The sequence below is a fragment of the Physeter macrocephalus genome, chromosome 7 (assembly GCF_002837175.3).
Source record: "Physeter macrocephalus isolate SW-GA chromosome 7, ASM283717v5, whole genome shotgun sequence".
Classification (NCBI taxonomy): Eukaryota; Metazoa; Chordata; class Mammalia; order Artiodactyla; family Physeteridae; genus Physeter; species Physeter macrocephalus.
In genome coordinates, this window is record NC_041220.1 from 29620119 (window position 1) to 29639302 (window position 19184).

Below are 19184 nucleotides of genomic sequence, written 5' to 3' on the forward strand. Positions count from 1 at the left end.
GTTTCAAGGATGGTAAAGTTAAGCCTGGACTGGATCCAAAGTCCTTTTACTCCACACCCAGTAACTTTTCCAGTAAAGTTTAGACATACTTTGACTTTCTCTTGCTTCTGCATGCAATTCTTCTGAGTCCGCTAAGTACCTCCTTTGTTCCAGAAAAGAACAAAGAAGCAAAGCCAGGCAGGAGTCACCTGAGCTTCACACCTAGGCTGTTTCACCCATGAAGCACTAGCAGGGGATCTTTACAACTTTTGTGCCATAATATCCCTTTGGAAGTCTGGTGAAGTTTCTGGAACCCATTGCAAAAAAAAAAAAAAATCCTTTTAAACATACTACAAGGAAAATCAACTACTTTCAAATAAAATTTTCAAAATATTTTTAAAAACTAATTTGTAACTTATGTGCTCATTTATGAATGCATTAAATGATAAGATGTAGCAATAGATTTAATAACTACTATATTTTTAAAGTAACAATAAATATAAATGATATTTTGAGATATCTGTAACCCCTGTAATGTGATTTTAATATATCTGTGACTTCTTTTGGTGAGAGAGATACTGTTAATGTTAATATGTAGCTTATATTCATAATTAAAGAAAATACCAAATTTCAGTTTGAAGTTAATGAAAATAAGAATTTCTTTTCATCCAAGTTCATGGGCCCCTCACCCTCTTAAATTGAAAAATCAATCTGAAGTGAATTACTCATAGACAAACCTTTTCAAAAACTAAATTATAAATCATAATGTATAAAAAATTATAAAATTAATTCAAAAATGCCTACAGCAAATATATATATCATATATATATAAAATCCCTTGATTCACACATGAGATATTCACTTCAATATGAATGATGTGATGTGAGGCAAGGCTCTAAAAATAAGCATGTCTGGGCTTCCCTGGTGGCGCAGTGGTTGCGCGTCCGCCTGCCGATGCAGGGGGGCCGGGTTCGCGCCCCGGTCTGGGAGGATCCCGCGTGCCGCGGAGCGGCTGGGCCCGTGAGCCATGGCCGCTGGGCCTGCGCGTCCGGAGCCTGTGCTCCGCAACGGGAGAGGCCGCAGCAGAGGGAGGCCCGCATACCACAAAAAAAAAAAAAAAATAATAAGCATGTCTAAGACCTAGGAAGATATTAAAAAATAGTCTTACCTGAGTCTTAGGACATTCATCAACAAATAAATAATTATTTATTGATGACCTATAATAATAATTCCTTTTGACTTACCAAATATTTGTTGAGCAGTTACTATGTACCAGACACTATTCTGGGAGTTTTAGGAAATAGGTGAAAAATGAATAATTTTATTTCATTTGTTTGTGTAGTACTTTATAATTTTCAAAGCAGTTCTAAACACCTCCTTCATTCATTCAAGCCTAATTACAACACTGAGAGGTAAGCAAACAGGGTCTGGAGACATTCATTAATTCCATATTCCCACAATAAAGCCCACTCCAGACACATGCTACATACTCAATAAATGAAGACTCTTTTCTGTTCTTATCCCTTAAACAAGCCCCTGAATTGGGGTTGTCAGATAAAATATAGAAAACTTAATTAAATTTGAATTTCAGATAAACAAAAAGTAGTTTTTTAGTATAACTGCATCCCTCGCAATATTGTAACACACACTGTACTTGTTTGCTAGGACTACAATAACAAAGTAACCCAGACTAGGGGGTATAAAAACAACAGAAATGTATTTTTTCACCATTCTGACGGCTAGAAGTTGGTAGAGTTGGTTTCTTCCGAGGCCTCTCTCCTTGGCTTGTGGATAGATATCCATCTTTTCACTGTGTCCTCACATGGTCTTCCCACTGGGTGTGACAGTGTCCTAATCTCTTCCTATAAGGGCACCAAACATATTGGATTAGGGCCCACACTAGTGACCTCATTTTATCTTAATTGCCTTTGTAAATATCCTATCTCCAAATACTGTCACATTCTGAGAGACTGAGGACTTGAACATATGAATTTGGGAGGGGACAGAATTCAGCCCATAACACACACTAAAACACTATTTGTCTTTTATTGAAAATTCAAATTTAATTGGCCATCCTATAGTTTTTTTCACTAAGTCTGGCAACCCCACCCTGGATTTCCCTGCCTGAGAACTCTCTCCACTGCAGCAACTCAGCCACGGGCACGAATCGGCCGGAAGTGTGGGGAAGTTAAGGCTCCTGTTAGCAGCCAGCAGTCCATGATGGATGTACTCTGGTGGACAAAGGTACCAGCTTCCTCTCTCTCTGGCAGACAACCCTAAACATGTTCTACAAAGCATCCCAGAGGTTCCCAGAGGGTTGGAGCCCAGCTGCCCCCAGTGGTAACCTGTCTGTGAACGTGTCCCGCCTTGGCTTCCTCTCCTTCAGTATCTCCCCTTCTCACTCCCTTTCTGCTCTTCTGGGATCGCCTCCCAAATAAACCTTCACATGTACATCCTTGTCTCAGGATCTGTGTCTGAGGGAACTCAACCTAAAACAAAGTGCTTATTGAATTAAATCCTCGTTTTCAGATACGAGGTTCAGGGGACATACCAGATGCTGAAGCGTGTGGAGGTGCCTAGGGATGGGACTTCTTTCCCTTGCTCAGCAATGCCTCCAGCTAACAATCGTGACACTCGATTCATGTACCAGGCACGGGGAGAGCCCCTTTACAGGTATCCTGGCTAATCCTTTCAACCACTCTGCATGGTAGCTATCTCTCACATTGCAAAGGGGGGGGGAAATGGATGCTCAGAGAGGTTTTCTGAAGTCACACAGCTATGGCAAATGCCTTTGCCTTGAGGTGAGTTGAGAAACATTTATCATGAAAAGATAACTAACAACTCAAGAGAGTAAGCTGAAGTGTATACTAGGTAGCTCAGAAAAGAAGTCCCATGATTCTTCTCTGAAAGAATCTGAAGAAATAAAAGCGAACTGGAAAAATTAGGGAAGTCTTCAAGGGAAAGGTTGGACTTGGGGTGAGTCTTAGTGGATGTGGTGGATTCAGCTGTGGGAAGGAGGGCAGGGGACAGTTCTGGGTGAGAAGGGGGGCTTGAGCACAGTGCAGAAGCAGGGCTGGGCATGTGTACTGACTACACACAGACAGGTGGCCTGAGGACAGGATATAGGAGACAAAGCCATATCACAGAGGACTAGGAATGCCATGTAAGAAATACGGAGTGCATCTAAATACTTACCTGCAGCAAATGAAGGTTGTTAAAAGAAGAAAATTGACATGATCAAAATAAGATTTAATCAGATTCATCTGAAAGTGGCTCGAAGCAGAGATTGGTGAGTAGACATCTGACAGTCCCTGCCATGACAATAAAGACCCAACCAAGAGTAGCAAACAGGAAGGTGTAGACGATGGTACAAACAAGGGGTTTTCAAACCCGAGTCACTGAAGACTCAGAGAGAAGGAAGAGTGAAGAGAGCTCATTCACTGCCCCAGAGTAATGAGGGAAATGGCACCACGAACAATATACTGAAAAGCTTGATATAGGAAGATGAAGAGAATAACTCTCCGAGGGTGTTATGACTGTTCCTCTAAAAATTATACTCAAGATATTCTGAACAATCGGGAACCATGGATCTGTTCCCACTTGCCAGAAGCAAGTAACTCAAATCTGTGGATGAGTCAGTATCTCTTCTCCACCCTCCTGATTCCACCCTATGACCTTGCCTGTACCTAAGCCCAGAGGGATGCTATAGAGGACATTGGTTGTTTCTGCCTGCCCGACACCAGCCACCCCCTTCACCTGGTAACAGCACTCTTTCCTGTAGTGATCTCATTCCATGCAGGACTGGTGGGGCTGGCCCTGTACCACTCCACCCCCACCAACCCCCCCACCCCCCGCCCAGCTACAGAAATGGGCATATAACCCCACCTGCCAATTAGGCCACCCCAGCCCCCTTGCAGTGATTCAGGAAGAGGCATGTGGTTGAAGCCAAGGCAATCCTTATCCATGAAATCCTTCTTGAGAAATAACAGGAAACCCTTCTTTCTGCTACAATGAGTCCATAGGAGGAGTTAGGTGTTGTATAATCAATTAAGGGTTAAAAATCAAAGGATGGGACTTCCCTGGTGGCACAGTGGTTAAGAATCCGCCTGCCAATGCAGGGGACACGGGTTCAAGTCCTGGTCCGGGAAGATCCCACATGCCGCGGAGCAACTAAGCCCGTGCGCCACAGCTACTGAGCCTGCGCTCTAGAGCCCGCAAGCCACAACTACTGAACCTGCGCTCTAGAGTCCGCGAGCCACAACTACTAAAGCCCGCGCGCCTAGAGCCCATGCTCCACAAGAGAAGCCACCGCAATGAGAAGCCCGCGCACCGCAATGAAGAGTAGCCCCCACTCACTGCAACTAGAGAAAGCCGCGCACAGCAACAAAGACCCAACGCAGCCAAAAATTAAAAATATAAATAAATAAATAAATTTATTTTTTTAAAAAAATCAAAGGGTGGCATGAGGGCTAGGAAAGAGCTGGGCTAAGAGGAGAGAACCAGAGTCCTAGCAAAATCATTTGAACCCCTGGATCCAGCCATATCTGAAGTTCCCTGAACTTCTGAACTTTCCAACTACGTCATCAACAAATTCTCTTCATTTGTTTTCTTTAAAAAAATAGAATTAGATTTCCAATCACTTGCTACCCCCCAAAAAGTTTTTGTACAGATAATTTTATTAGCTTTTTTATTAAAATCTGTCCTGCCTGTGCCAACAGCCCCCACAATCTTAAAAACCATTTTACTGAAGTTCCTCCTTCCTTGGCCACCCGTTCCTCCCCTCTCTCTGCTTCCCACACCCAGCGTATCTGATGTACTTTAAAAACATTTAAAAGTTGGCTCTAACAGCACACCCTCCCTTATGTGGTCACTAACGAAGGAGGATCTCCAAAAAGAGGAGATCAGGTCCAGAGGACAACTGCAATCCTAGCCAACACCTTGATTTCAGCCCAGGGAAATCCAAGCAGAGAATCCACCATCTGACCTACTGAAATCATGAAACTGAGCAGGACTCTGTGGGGCTCCTGGGCATGGAAGCCTTTCTGTGTCCCCCATTTCTTGTTTGTAGGGAATAGACTTCAGTCTCCATGGCCTTTTCCCTGAGTTCCAAAGGGCAGGTTCAAACAGTTGCTAATCAGGCAAGGGAGGGGATGCAGAGACAAGGGAGGAGCAGCCAAGGAATAATAGTGCAGGGAACTCCCTGGTGGTCCATTGGTTAGGGCTCCACACTTCCACTGCTGGGGGCACAGGTTTGATCCCTGGTGGAGGAACTAAAATCCCGCAGGAGGGTCAATGTTGCCAAAAAGAAAAAAGAAAAGGAACAATAGTGCAGCCTTGGGGCAGGGTCCTGGTTCCACCTCCAGGGATACATAATATTTTTCAGCTCACCTGCAGAACTAAAAGCCCCAACAAATGGAAGATGTTAACTACTGGATGAAGCATTTTTCTTTCCAGAGAAAAGGTCACAGTTTGATAACCTCGAGAATCACAGAAACTCATCAGGAGACCATGTGAGGCCAGATCAAAGGAACGCAGGCCCTGCACATACCCTGATCCTTATCAACAACCCTACCCTTGAACCAGGGCTATAAAACTCCTCACCAAATCCCCCCGGTGCTGGGACACACATTTTTGAGGTCATTAGCCCACTGTGTCCCCCGCCTTTGCCTGGCAAAGCAATAAAGCTTTTCTTTTCTAATTCACCCAAAACTCTGTCGCCAAGATTCGATTCAGCACCCGTGCAAAGAGGCTGAGTTTCAGCATCAATTATGAGATAATCAATTCAGATTGTTGTAAGCCACTAAGTTTCTGGTAATTTGTTACCTGGCAATAGAAAACTGATGCAGATTAGATGCAACAATTTGCCCTTCACCTTAGGAGGGATGTCTTGGCATGCCCTAAATGACTAGGACCTTAGAAAACACACAAAATGATGATGCAGTCTATACATCTGGAGAAAAGACCGCCCTGACTCCTGGTACAGAGCTCTTCTCCCTACGCAACACTGGCCCTGCACACTTGATCATCCTTTGCAGTAAATATGATCAAAGCTCCTTCTAATTTCTTACTTGTAGCAAGAGAAAAATCTGTGTTCACTCTCAAGTACATTTAGTTTAACAGAATCAAAACAAAAACCCACACTTGATAGAATCATGTAAATTGCTATTGACACTATTTCAGACTGAAGAACCTTCAACCAGAAAGAAAGGTCAAAGCAAAATGGAACAATAGCTTGGAAGATCATTGTTTCTTTTCCTTTCAGAATTTCATTATCAACAAAAACTAATATATATTGAGCATGCTATTATAAGGCACTGTACCAGGCATAATAGAAAAAAGTCAGTGTGTAAAACATAGTCCTACCTTTTTTTTTTTGGCTTCAACTCGCAGCATGTGGGATCCTAGCTCCCCAACCAGGGATGGAACCCACGCCCCCTGCAGTGGAAGTGCAGAGTCTTAACCACTGGACCACCAGGGAAGTCTCAGTCTTACCCTTTTAAAATATGGTTGAGTGTATAGAATACAATCATAGAATATATAACCAACTCTTCTTGATAGCCTATTCTAACCACTACATGAATGATACAGAATAGGGAATAATCACTGAGGACTGGAACGATCAGAAAACATTTTTTACATAGATGTAGATATAGATATCTATATACATATACATCTGAATCACTTTGCTGTACACCTGAAACTAACACAACATTGTAAATCAACTATACTTCAATAAAAAATTTTTTAAAGAGAAAAAAAGAGTAAATGGGCAACGGTGTAGAGGCTAGATAAGAGGTATCAGGGAATCATAAAAGATACTATTCCACTTGTCAACAAAAAAATTAATCAGTTGATCAAAGAAAGAAATGGAAAATTTTTCGAACCAATTTGAGGATTATAACCTGGGAATAGCCTCTCGGAAAGCTCTGAGAACTGTTCCGTCCATCAGAGGTCAAACCACAGTTATGTAAGTTTTTGAGACAGAGGGCTGTACATTAAATGACATATTTTTGACAGTTTATACAATCTAGCAACTGGTGGGTCACGGGTCATCGTGGCCCCTTACAAGATTAAGAAGGAAGTTTTAAGTTGAGGGTACATGCATATTCATGAGGGGGCGTGGGTGGTGTATGCATATTATGAAGGAGCTTGATCAGAGGAGAATTCAGTATAGAACTGGGGCAAAGGTTGACAGAGTCCAGGCTTGGGTTGACTGGAGTCATAAGGGTCAGAATGGTCAGCAGCACCATTCCTTAGGTTCCAGTTAATCTGATGGTTGAGTGCTCCAGGGGGTTTGAATTCCTCGAAACAGCCCAAGAATGAGCTTCAGGCTAATCTTTACTTTTGACACAGAACTGGGAGTCTTTACAACTGATACATCGTCTCCTGATAGGGTTATCTCCCTGGCCTGGTAATAGCTGTTTGTTTTTACCTTCTTTTGTTCCTTAAAATCTTTAACTCCAGAGACCTATTCTTCTGCAAGGGCAAGCATTGTGGCCAGGCTTAGATCACAAACTAATGTTAAGAAAGTTCTGTCTGGTTCTCTTCCCTTGGGGATCCCCTGCCGTATCTGCTTACAGGTTCCTATTGAGCAAAAGTTAAAAAAAAAAAAAAAAAAAAAAAAGGAAAAAGAAAAGTGATGAAAAAAGCTGCTAAGAGAGAAATCGTAAGATTCCTAACTCTTTCTTGAAGAAAGTGTTGCCAGTTAAGACTAAAGAAATCTTTTTCTTTAAATCAGCAGTAAACTGGATTATATGGCCTCCAGAATAGATATTATTATATATTACATATATGTAATACATAACATAAATAATATGAATGTTAGAAATATGAGTTCATATCAATAGGCTTCCATAATAAGAAAGTGTCTAGCTTTATAAACCATCTTTGGGGATAAACAGAAACAAAATCCTGCTAGATCTAAGAATTTGTAACTGTACACACACACACACACACACACACACACACACACACACACACACACACACACCACACATCTCCCAAGATTAAAATAATCTGATTAAGAAACTATAGTCCCCCCTTAAAGCTGAAATTCTTTAAGACGGTGAGTAAAGATGACAATGATATAGCTAATACAATATATGATGATAGCTCTTTATTAGAGATTTTAAGGATTAACTATAATTGGAAAGAAAAGTAGACCACCAAGTCTCATTTTGGTATTATATATTTTTACATAAAATTTTAACTAGTCTTCAGTTGCAAATTTTGCTCTCACTCTGCTTGGCTTAACCTCTTCTCAGAAAATACATGTCGTGCAGTTTTGGGCTCCCTGAGGATAGCTAGTATGGTCAGTTCGGTGTTGCTGTAGACTTCAGATGTGGACAGTGTCACCCATTTGCTCTTTCCAAAGACAGGGCACTTATTTCAGGACACCTGCCCTATTGTATCAGCTTTAAAAAAAATGCTGGTGACAGTGGAGCTGAAAATTCAAATGGAAAAGGATTGGAAAGGGTCAGCATCTTTCCTTCTGCTGATTTTTTAAAACTGATTCTTGAGAAGAATGTTTCTGTGCAGCATGACCAGGCTACGGCACCGCTCATCCTATCATTTGCAAGCCCCTTCGTTATCAGTATAGATGGCCACACAGTTCATTCAACCCACAGTGATGAGAATCAAACATGAAGATGGCTGAAATAATTGGGTCAAATCTGCAGCAGGCCAATTCACTGGTCACATAAAAATGAGGGCATATTCAAAAATCATAATGGATCATTCCCTGCAGGTAAAAAAGGAGTGATGCTAGTGAAGTATCAGCTAATTTCAGAGGGACACTAGCAAGTAAAATGATGTAAATGATGCATTTATATAGGTGTGGAGTAAAAATAAACAATACTGTTTTTCATAGACATGTAGGCAGATTTATGTCCCAAACATCAAATTTCCAGCTCATTTCCTCTCATAATAAAAAAGTTAGTAATGGAAGCATTGGGGAGTCAGAATATTTTAAGCTATTATTTTGAATACTTTCTGCTATGTTATGCTGGGTTGGCTTTCTTTTTCACTCCGAATCCATCCTCTGCCCTTCTTTGCTGTATTCTGTGCCCCGGGAAGCTGATGTGCTTGGACTACAGCAAAAGGCTCCTTTGTCCTCTGGCTTCCAGTTGGGTTTGGCCAATAGGGGACATGAACGCAAGATCAGGGAAGGGAAGAGAGCAAGGTCCAGCACTAATGGCTTCTGTTCTCCTTGGTGGGGTCATCCCTCCACAGTCATAGCTCTTTTTTATTTTTTTTAATTTTTAGCAAGATTCCAATATTTTTACTTGAATAAACACTCCTAGGGTTATTGCAAGTCTTTAGTTAATATCCAGAATTTTGAAAAGGTAATTTTGACAAGTTTTGCCAGCGTTTTCATTGCTTTTATGGAGGAGCAGGTTTGGGGTGGCCATTACTCTACCATTCAGAAGTTAACCTCCTTCTAAGACAGCAGTTTTGAAATTCATTTAAGTTGTTTTAGTACTTTGTTCATTTTTTATTTCTACCGAGTATTCCATTATATGGATATATCACAATTTGTTTATGTATCTGCCAACATATGTTTGAGTTGCTTTGTGAATATGTGTCTTCTTTGTTCTTGGATAAAATCCTAATACTTGCTGGGTCATAGTTTTATAAGGAACTAAAACACTGTAAGTAATTTTAGAAGGAACAACGAGTTTTTCAAAGTAGTTGAATTCTTCTACACTCCATCAAATGATGTATTATGAGAGTTACAGTTGATTCACCTCGTCATTGTCATATCTTTGTCAATGTTTTTTTTTAAATTGAAGTAGAGTTGATTTACAATGTTGTGTTAGTTTCAGGTGTCCAGCAAAGTGATTCAGTTAGATATATATATCAGGTATATATATGTACCATGTATATCTCATAGCTCTTTTTAGATGACCCATTCCTTCCACACAGCCTCTCCATCTTCGTGTTCCTCTTTGCTGTTACTGCACCATCCCAAGTGGTTTCCATGCTCCTTGACCAAACCTTTGTAAACAGTCCCTCTCTTGAACACTCTTTTTTTTTTTTTTTCCCTTTGCTGCGCTGCAGCATTCAGGATCTTAGTTCCCCGACCAAGGATAGAATCCACGCCCCCTGCAGTGGAGGCAAGGAGTCTTAACCACTGGACCACCAGGGAAGTCCCCTACTGAACACTCTTCAAATCGCCCAACTTGACCAACCATGGGTAACCTTGACTGAATCCTATGATGGTAATCATTATTTAGAATTATTTGACAGTTAGTGTTAATTCAAAACAATTGTGTGATAATAACAAAAGGTGTGGCTGTTTCCCTTTACCTTGTGCATAGCTCCCTTGATACACCTGAGACAAGATTCGTGGAATGTACCTTCAATATTATCTCAGACCTTCCTCAAGGGTATGTGGCCTTGCTTTTATTAAAATGTCTCTGGGGGCTTCCCTGGTGGTGCAGTGGTTGGGGTCCGCCTGCCGATGCAGGGGACGCGGGTTCGTGCCCGGGTCCGTGCCCGGGTCCGGGAGGATCCCACATGCCGCGGAGCTGCTGGGCCCGTGAGCCATGGCCGCTGAGCCTGCGCGTCCGGAGCCTGTGCTCCGCAACGGGAGAGGCCACAACAGTGAGAGGCCCGCGTACCGCAAAAAAAAAAAAAAAAAAAAAGACAGGGTTTTCTAAGCTCAGAGTTGCTCGGCTGCGGTGCAAACTCCTTCCTACACAGCATACACCTGGGTCCCTCCACCTCACCCCATAGGACTTGGGAGGCAAGAGGAAGCAATGCAAACACGAAGCTCTTACTGCCTGCTGTGCTGTTAGTAGAAAAGTCTTCTGCCTCTGACCCAGATGTCTCATGTCTTGTCAGCATCCATGAAACTGTGGCAGGCTAACCTGTTAGCTTGCAAATAGGTTACAAATCTCAGACCCTTCACAGATATTAACAATCCAAGGACTCCCAGCTCAGTGACCCACCATCCTGAAGCCATGTGTTTCTATGTCAGCCACTAATTTTCTGGTCATTTGTTACAGTAGCAACAGAAAATACATCAGGCGGGAACTCCCTGGCGGTCCAGTGGTTAGGACTTCGCGCTCACTGCCAACGGCCCGGGTTCAATCCCTGGTTGGGGAACTTAGATCCCACAAGTCACAAGGCACAGCCAAAAAAGAAAAAGAAGAAAGAAAATGCATCAGGCAAGGTATTTTTCTACTTAAGTCTTCCTTCCTGGGGTCACTGATCACAAACCCAAGGTTCCTGAGAATAAGGAGAGTTAAAAACTTAGTGCTGCGGCACTTGCCTGATTCTTATATCCTGACTTAGAGACCCTCCTAGGGAGAGTGTCAAGGAGGAAGGGGAAAAACAAAGACACTGCTCACTTGTTTTCCTCTCCTTTCCCAAATGAGAAAATTAGAAAAGCACAAATCATAGGATTCACACTCAAGGAGTTAAAAAAAAAAAAGTCTAGTTCTACATCTACAAAGTAAAGCCTGGTGGGCTCCAATCAGAGCTTTGCATGCACAGAATATCGCTCTACGGGGCAAGAGAGGAATCAATTCTCACTCCGCTCCCAGATCTGACCCACATAAAACCAAGTAGGGCATGTGCTCATGAGTTTACACAGGGCAACTGACAGCCTAAGATACATGAGAAAAGTAAGAGGTAAAACTCAAGCTCCACAGAAACTTCTGCTCACATGTGAAAGAGAAAACTTCCTCCACACTGGGGCGAAATCCTCGCATGAATTCTCCTTACTTCATGTAAGTCAAGCCTTCTTTCTGTGGGGATCACCACAGTCTAGCATCTAAAGTACACTAAATGGCACAGTGATTTTTGTTTAAATCCTAAAAGAATTTGTCTCAGTATAAAAATAGTTTCCTTTCTCAGTGCACAGATCATCCTAACAGATAATGCACAGAACCTTCTTCCTAACCAGAAATACCTTCTCTCCCAAATCTCCTGAATTATCTAGTTTTGAATCTGTTACAATTATTAAGGTTTTTCACATTCCTTTTAGCCTGTAACTCGATATGCCAGAAGTATCTTAAATCAGTCTGAAAATAAAACATCAATTTAAAAAAAACAACTTCTTCATCAGATAGAGCTACTGGAAAGTTCATCTACTGAGTAATAAATTATAGAAAAGGTAATTTATTATTTACTATGCGAGTCGCTTGCACCTTTCACAGGATCCTCTTCACTGAATGACAAAGGATAACATACACTACTAAGAATTACAGGTGGCTTAAGATACTTTATCACCTTTCTTGTGAGGTAATTGGAGATCCTGATAGTCATTAATCCAGTAATTCCAATAACACACTTTTGAAGAGGAGGGCAAATTTATTTAACTATTTCAGTAGTTTAAATAAAGAGCCTTTATAAAGAAAATCCAATATAAAAGTTAATGTACTGGGACTTCCCTGGTGGTGCAGTGGTTGGGAATCTGCCTGCCGATGCAGGGGACACGGGTTCGGTCCCTGGTCCAGGAGGATCCCACATTCCGCGGAGCGGCTAAGTCCGTGCGCCACAACTACTGAGCCTGCGCTCTAGAGCCTGCAAGCCATAACTACTGAAGCCCGCGTACCACAACTACTGAGCCTGCACTCTAGAGCCTGCAAGCCATAACTACTGAAGCCCATGCGCCCAGCGCCCGTGTTCCACAACAAAGAGAAGCCACCACAATGAGAGGCCCCCCGCGTACCACAACTACTGAGCCTGCACTCTAGAGCCTGCAAGCCATAACTACTGAAGCCTGCGTGCCCTACGGCCCGCGAGCCGCAACTACTGAAGCCCCGCGCTCCTAGAGCCCATGCTCCGCAACAAGAGAAGCCACCACAATGAGAAGCCCACGCACCGCAGTGAGGAGTGGCCCCCACTTGCTGCAACTGGAGAGGGCCTGCGCACAGCAACAGAGACCGACTCAGCCATAAATAGATAAAATTAAATTTAAAAAAAAGGTTAATGTACTGAGGGAATAGACCCGAATCAAGAATGTGAAAATTAAATCTGTTAAGCAAAGAAAGCCATCAGAAGTTGTTAGGCAAAATAAATAAATAAATAATAAATAGTTAGGCAAGCCCTGGAATTGTGGGGAGTAGGATCTGAAAACAAGAAGCAAAGCCAAGGACAAAGGCTAGTCCAAGTCAGAAACGCGGGCATGAGACCCTCGGACTGCAATTTCCAAATTGTGTGCTGAGGGGCCACAGAGCACTGGAGTGGATTCAGAGGCCCCATGGATTGGATACTTTAAATTTTTCAGAGAAACACAGAAACGTCTGTCAGACATTATATGAATGTCTACAATTAGGTTGTTTGGACTTAATTACTTACTAAATGGAACTATTAGAAATTTCTCTGGCCTAAGGACACCATGAAAAAATTACTGAGATTCTAAGGGTGCCGTGAAACAAAGTTGGGGAATCTCTGCCTTAGGGACAAGCTAAGGTTCACAGGACATTGAGAGACTGCTCAGAGGAGAATCAGAAAAGCACATTAAAAGTGGAAATGACAGCATCTCCAGTTTCTACATAGTTAATATACATGGTGGGGCCTTTTCTTTCATGTGATCCTGGCTCTAAAGAAAAGAACTCTTGTGCCCTGTTATTCTGAATTTACTACAGGATCCCAGTAGTAAAAAATCAGTGAATCTTGCTTTTAAATCAGTAAATCTTAAAAACAAAAACAAAACCGAGATTTTCAATGTTGATTTTGGGATGGAACAACTAGAGTTCCCCAAACACTTAGTGTGGGAAAGTCTGCTGAAATTTAGATACATTCCTAGTGAAGAAATGAGGGAACTTGGGAATTCCCTGGTGGTCCACTGGTTAGGACTCCGTGCTTTCACTGCCGAGGGCACGGGTTCCATCCCTAGTCAGGGAACTAAGATCCCGCAAGCCACTTGGTGTGGCCAAAAATTTTTAAAAAAAAGAAAGAAAGAAAGAAAAAGAAATGAGGGAACTGTACACTGAGATTCATTTAGCAACTTTATAATAGCCCATTATAAAATTTTAAACATTTACTCTAAATTAGGGGTTGGCAGACTTTTTCTATAAAAGGCCCGATAGTAAATATTTTAAAATACTCTTTTAATTTTTTTTACAACTCTAAAAAGGTAAAAGCCAAAAAGGAGTACATTTACATTGTCACCAACCAATCTCCAGATCTCTCCACATCTTGCAAAGCTGAAACTCTATCCCCACTGAATTAACAATTCCCCGTTTCCCCTGTACACCAGTGTATATAGCAGCATTGGACACCATTAGGGGACAGGAAGGAGAGTGCTCTGGCCAAGGTCAACAGCAATGGAGGAGGATCACATCCATACCTCCTCCTCCGGGTACATACACCTATGTTCATAGAAGCATTATTCACAATAAGCAAAAGGTGGAAACCAACGTTCACAGCAGCATTATTTGAAATAGGCAAAAGATAGAAACAACCCGACTGTCCATCGACAGATGAATGGATAAACAAAATGTGGTTTACACATTCAATGGAATACAATTCAGCCTTAAACAAGAAGGAAATCCTGATACATGCTACAACACGGATGAACCCTGAAAATATTATGCTAAGTGAAATAAGCCAGACAAAAAAGGACAAATATTCTATGCCTCCACTTATATAGGGTACCTAGAATAGGCAAATTCATAGAGACAGAAAGCAGAATAGTGGTTCAGGGACTGGGGGGAAAGGGTAATGGGGAGTTAGTGTTTAATGAGTACAGAGTTTTCAGTTGGATGATGAAAAAGTTCCAGAGATGGAAAGTGGTGATAGTTGCACAACGATGTTAATGTACTTAACGCCATTGAATTTTAACCACTTAAAATAGTCAAAATGGTAAATTTTCTGTTATGTGTATTTTACCACAATAAAAAAAGAAATGTAAAAACTGTTCTTAGCTCAGGGGCCATACAGAAACAGACTGTGGACCACAACTGGGTTGCAGGCCATAGCTTGCTCTGAATCATCAGACCCAATAAACAAAATGAACAAAATGACATAAAATATTTTTTTAAATTACAATTTATTTTTATTTTAACATGAACATGTTAGAGTTTCACATTTAATATACTTATTACATTTACCAAAGCTTATAAGTGCAACTACAGTATTTATCTACCAAAACATACTTGAGTCTCTTTAAGACAAGGTAGATTGTACATAAAGACATCTAGACACATAGAGATATGGTGATACACCCAGGAATCTACAGCTTTATCTGTTACAGATGTAGAGAAGTATAGGAGAGGGAGAGATCAATAAACCATGGCATCTTCAACAAAGCTTAAAATGTAGCTTGAAGATGTGGTAGGTAAAGCTGAAACTTAATGGGTGAAAATACTCAAAGTTCAAATTTGAAAGTTTGATATTATAGTTTGTACCACTTTTATCTTCTTCCCCACTCATCTGGTGCATAGTAAACAATTTTCCTTCCATTTGGGGGTAGGAGAAAAAATTACACTTTACAAAGTTAAGCATACTGTTTAAGATCTGCTAGGAGCTCTCCCCTGCATTCTTGCAACATTTAAATCTAAAATTCACTTAACTCTTTGACTGGTTGACACAACCTCAGACTCCAAAGGCAACATATTCCTAAAGGAGAAAAGCTTGAGGCAATTTATCTAGACTTAAAGTCAGCTCTAAGCAAAAAAAAAAAAAAAAAAAAAAATCACTCTAAGCAGGAAGCTTCTTTCAGATTAGGTAGAAAGTATTACACACATAGACACAAGACATTGTTTCAGTTATCCATTCACTGGAACAAATGCATAACAAACTCTAAACTCAGTGAGGTAAAAAAAAAAACCATTTTCATTATGCTCATAGATATTTTTAACTTTATTTTTTTAGAGCAGTTTTATGCTCACAACAAAATCGACAGAAATGTACAAAGAATTCCCATATCCCCCCAACCCCCGAGAGCCCCCCACACACGGCCTCCCCCATTATCAGCATTATTCACCTTAATGGTACATTTTTCATCAAGGATGAATCTACACTGACACAGCATAATCACCCAAAGATCATAGTTAATCACCCAAAGTCCACAGTTTACCTTAGGGTTCACTCTTGGTTGTTGTACATTCTTGGGTTTGGACAAAATTATAATGACATACATTCATCATTATAATATCATATAGAATATTTTCACTGCCCTAAAAATCCTCTGTGCTCTGCCTATTCAGCTTACCCCTCCCCCCATCTGGCAACCACTGATCTTTTTATTATCTCCATAGTTTTGCCTTTTCCAGAACGTCATAGAGTTGGAATCATACAGTATGTAGTCTTTCCAGATTGGCTTCTTTCACTTAGTAATATGAATTTAAGATTCCTCCATGTCCTTTCATTGCTTGATAGCTCAATTTTTTTAGCACTGAATAATGCTCCATTGTTTTAATGTACCACTGTTTATTAAACTGTTTATTATCTAATCTTGGTTGCTTCCAAGTTTGGGAAATTATGAACAAAGGTGCTATAAACATCCATGTGCCGAAGATTTTTTTTGTGGACATAAGGTTTCAACTATCTTTGGGTAAACAGTAAGAAGTGTGATTGTTGGATCATATGGTAAGAGCGTGTTTCATCTTGCAAGAAACCATCAAAGTGTCTTCCAAAGTAGCTATACCATTTCACATTCCCACCAGCAGTGTGTGAGAGTTCAATCACTGGTGAAATCCTCAGCAGCATTTGGTGTTGTCAGTTTTAGATTTTGGCCATTCTAATAGGTGTGTAGCAGTACGTCATTGTTATTTTAATTTGCATTTCCCTGATGACATATGATGTGGAGGATCTTTTCATATGCTTATTTGACATCTGGATATCTTCTTAGGTGAGTTCTGTTAGGTCTTTGGCCCGTTTTTTAATCAAGTTTTTGCTTCCTTGTTGTTGAGTTTTAGGAGTTCTTTGTATATTTTGGATAACAGTCCTTTAACAGATGTGTCTTTTCCAATTTTTTTTCCCAGTTTGTGTCTTTCTTCTAGTTCTCTTGAGCTCATGTATTCTTCAGGTCAGGAATTAGGAGAAGGCAGAGCTGGAATGGCTTCCTCTGGTCCATAAGTCTAGCACCTCATCTTGGAAGACTCAAAATGCTGATGGGTGACTCAAACGGCTGGAAGCTAGAATTGGCTTCTCCACTCACATGACAGGCACCTGGGCTGGGCTAACTGGAGGGCTGGGCTCAGCTGTGACTGTCACTCAGCATACCTTCAAGGGCCCTCCTGATGTGTCTTGGGCTTTTCACAGCACACCAGCCTCAGACAGTTAGATTTCTTACACAATGGCTGAGAGTTCCAAAAGCCATTGTTCCAACAGATAAGGTGGAGTTGCATGGCCTTTTATGACCTCGCTGCTAAGGTCATATGGTGACGATGATCACTTTCACTGTACTCTATTGGTCAAATCAGTCACACCCCTCCCAGATTTAAGGAGAAGGGGTACAGAGTATATATTTTTATGGGAGGAGTAAAAAAGTTGCAGCCACATTTTAAAACCATCACAGACATATTTCCATATAGGGTAATACATGCCAAGGGGTTAACAGTGCCCACCTCCCAGAATCCCTCAAAGCAAATTTTGTTAACCTATTATTTTAAGTCAGACTAATCCAAACATATCCTCCATGGATGGCAAAATTTCACCTACCTATTTCCATGTGATACAGTAATAAACAGAAACTTCATTTTATCTATGTAAATTGCATCAAGAATGACTAACAGCTTGCTTTTGACCCGAATATCATCTGCTAGTTATAACCATTTCTTATTTTTCAAACACGATCAAGCTCAGATCCACCCTCAGACTTAGGCTAAGTCATATCCTAAGAAAGAATACAGAGAACAGCTAGAGCAAGTAAAGCAAGTAGATCAGGATCATGCCAACATTATAGCTACTGAAATCAGCGGCCAATCCTTGTCTCAGTGATTACTAGACTTTAGGATTTCACGGACAAAGAACAATTTCAGAAATAAAACAAATGGGAAGGGAGGGTGGGAGGGAGGGTGACGCAAGAGGGAAGAGATATGGGAACATATGTATATGTATAACTGATTCACTTGGTTGTAAAGCAGAAACTAACACACCACTGTAAAACAGTTATACTCCAATAAAGATGTTAAAATAAATAAATAAATAAATAAAATAAAACAAATGGGAGCAAATAAAGTTACCAACTTTTTATTTTCCAAAATAAGAACATCTAGAAAACAACTACTCTGTAACTATCATCACATTAAAATAAAATAGAATGGACAATTTCAAAATAAAGCATAATCCTTTAGAATGAATAAGTTTGACCAAATAAAAACTATGTGTTTTTTTTTCTCATTTCTCTGCTGACCTGTAGAACCTTCACCATGAATGAACCCCAGTTCACACACTGGTGTGGGAAACCACCCGTGCATCTGACATTCTGGTCCCTTCCCTCCCTTGCTTTATTCTAATGTTCTAGAACGTTAGCTTGCTCCTAGAAACTCAATCTAAAAGATAGACAGGGACTTCCCTGACAGCCCAGTGGTTAAGAATCAGCCTGCCAAGGCAGGGGACATGGGTTCGAGCCCTGGTCCGGGAAGAACCCACATGCCGCGGAGCAACTAAGCCCGTGTGCCACAACTACTGAGCCCTCGCACCACAACTACTGAAGCCCCAGAGCCTAGAGCCGGTGCTCCTCAACAAGAGAAGCCGCCGCAGTGAGAAGCCCGCGCACCGCATCGAAGAGGAGCTCCCGCTCGCCACAACTAGAGAAAGCTCACGTGCAGCAACGAAGACCCAATGCAGCCAAAAATAAATAAATAAATAATTTTAAAAATAAATAAAGACAAACAAGTAAATGATTATAACATGTGAGTGCCATAAGGTTACGGGTCGGGGGTGGGGAGCAGGGGATCAAGGAAGTTTTCACAAATTACGTGAAAAAGATTTGCCCATGAGAAAAAATGGGGAAGATTATTATAGATGGCAATGATTGTGGCTGAAAGCACAGAGACAATCTATGTATGCAGTATATCCAAGCAAGACTATATTGTGTACCAAAAAAGGAAGTAGTGGATATACTTGGTTGTAGAGTAAGGGTTACTTTTCTCTTCTTTATTCTTCTATTTTTTGAAATTCAACAATGGAGTATGTGTTAATTTAATGATCAGGAAAATTTTTAAAATAACAACTTCAATTTTGTAGGTTAGCTTAGAAAGAACAAACAAAAGGCCTATTTCCCTTTAAGAAAGCAGTTTGTA

The 19184-nt window shown here is 41.0% G+C and overlaps 1 protein-coding gene across 2 annotated transcripts in view; it reads right to left on the minus strand.

Annotated features, from left to right (window-relative positions):
* Positions 1-19184, minus strand: part of PRMT9 (protein arginine methyltransferase 9) — a 147750-nt gene that overhangs the window by 62062 nt on the left and 66504 nt on the right. For both annotated transcript variants that reach the window (XM_055085913.1, XM_055085914.1), the window contains exon 11: positions 1708-1841. In XM_055085913.1, coding sequence (XP_054941888.1) covers positions 1719-1841 — 123 coding nt within the window. In that variant the 3' untranslated portion in view covers positions 1708-1718. The remainder of the gene's footprint in view (positions 1-1707; positions 1842-19184) is intronic.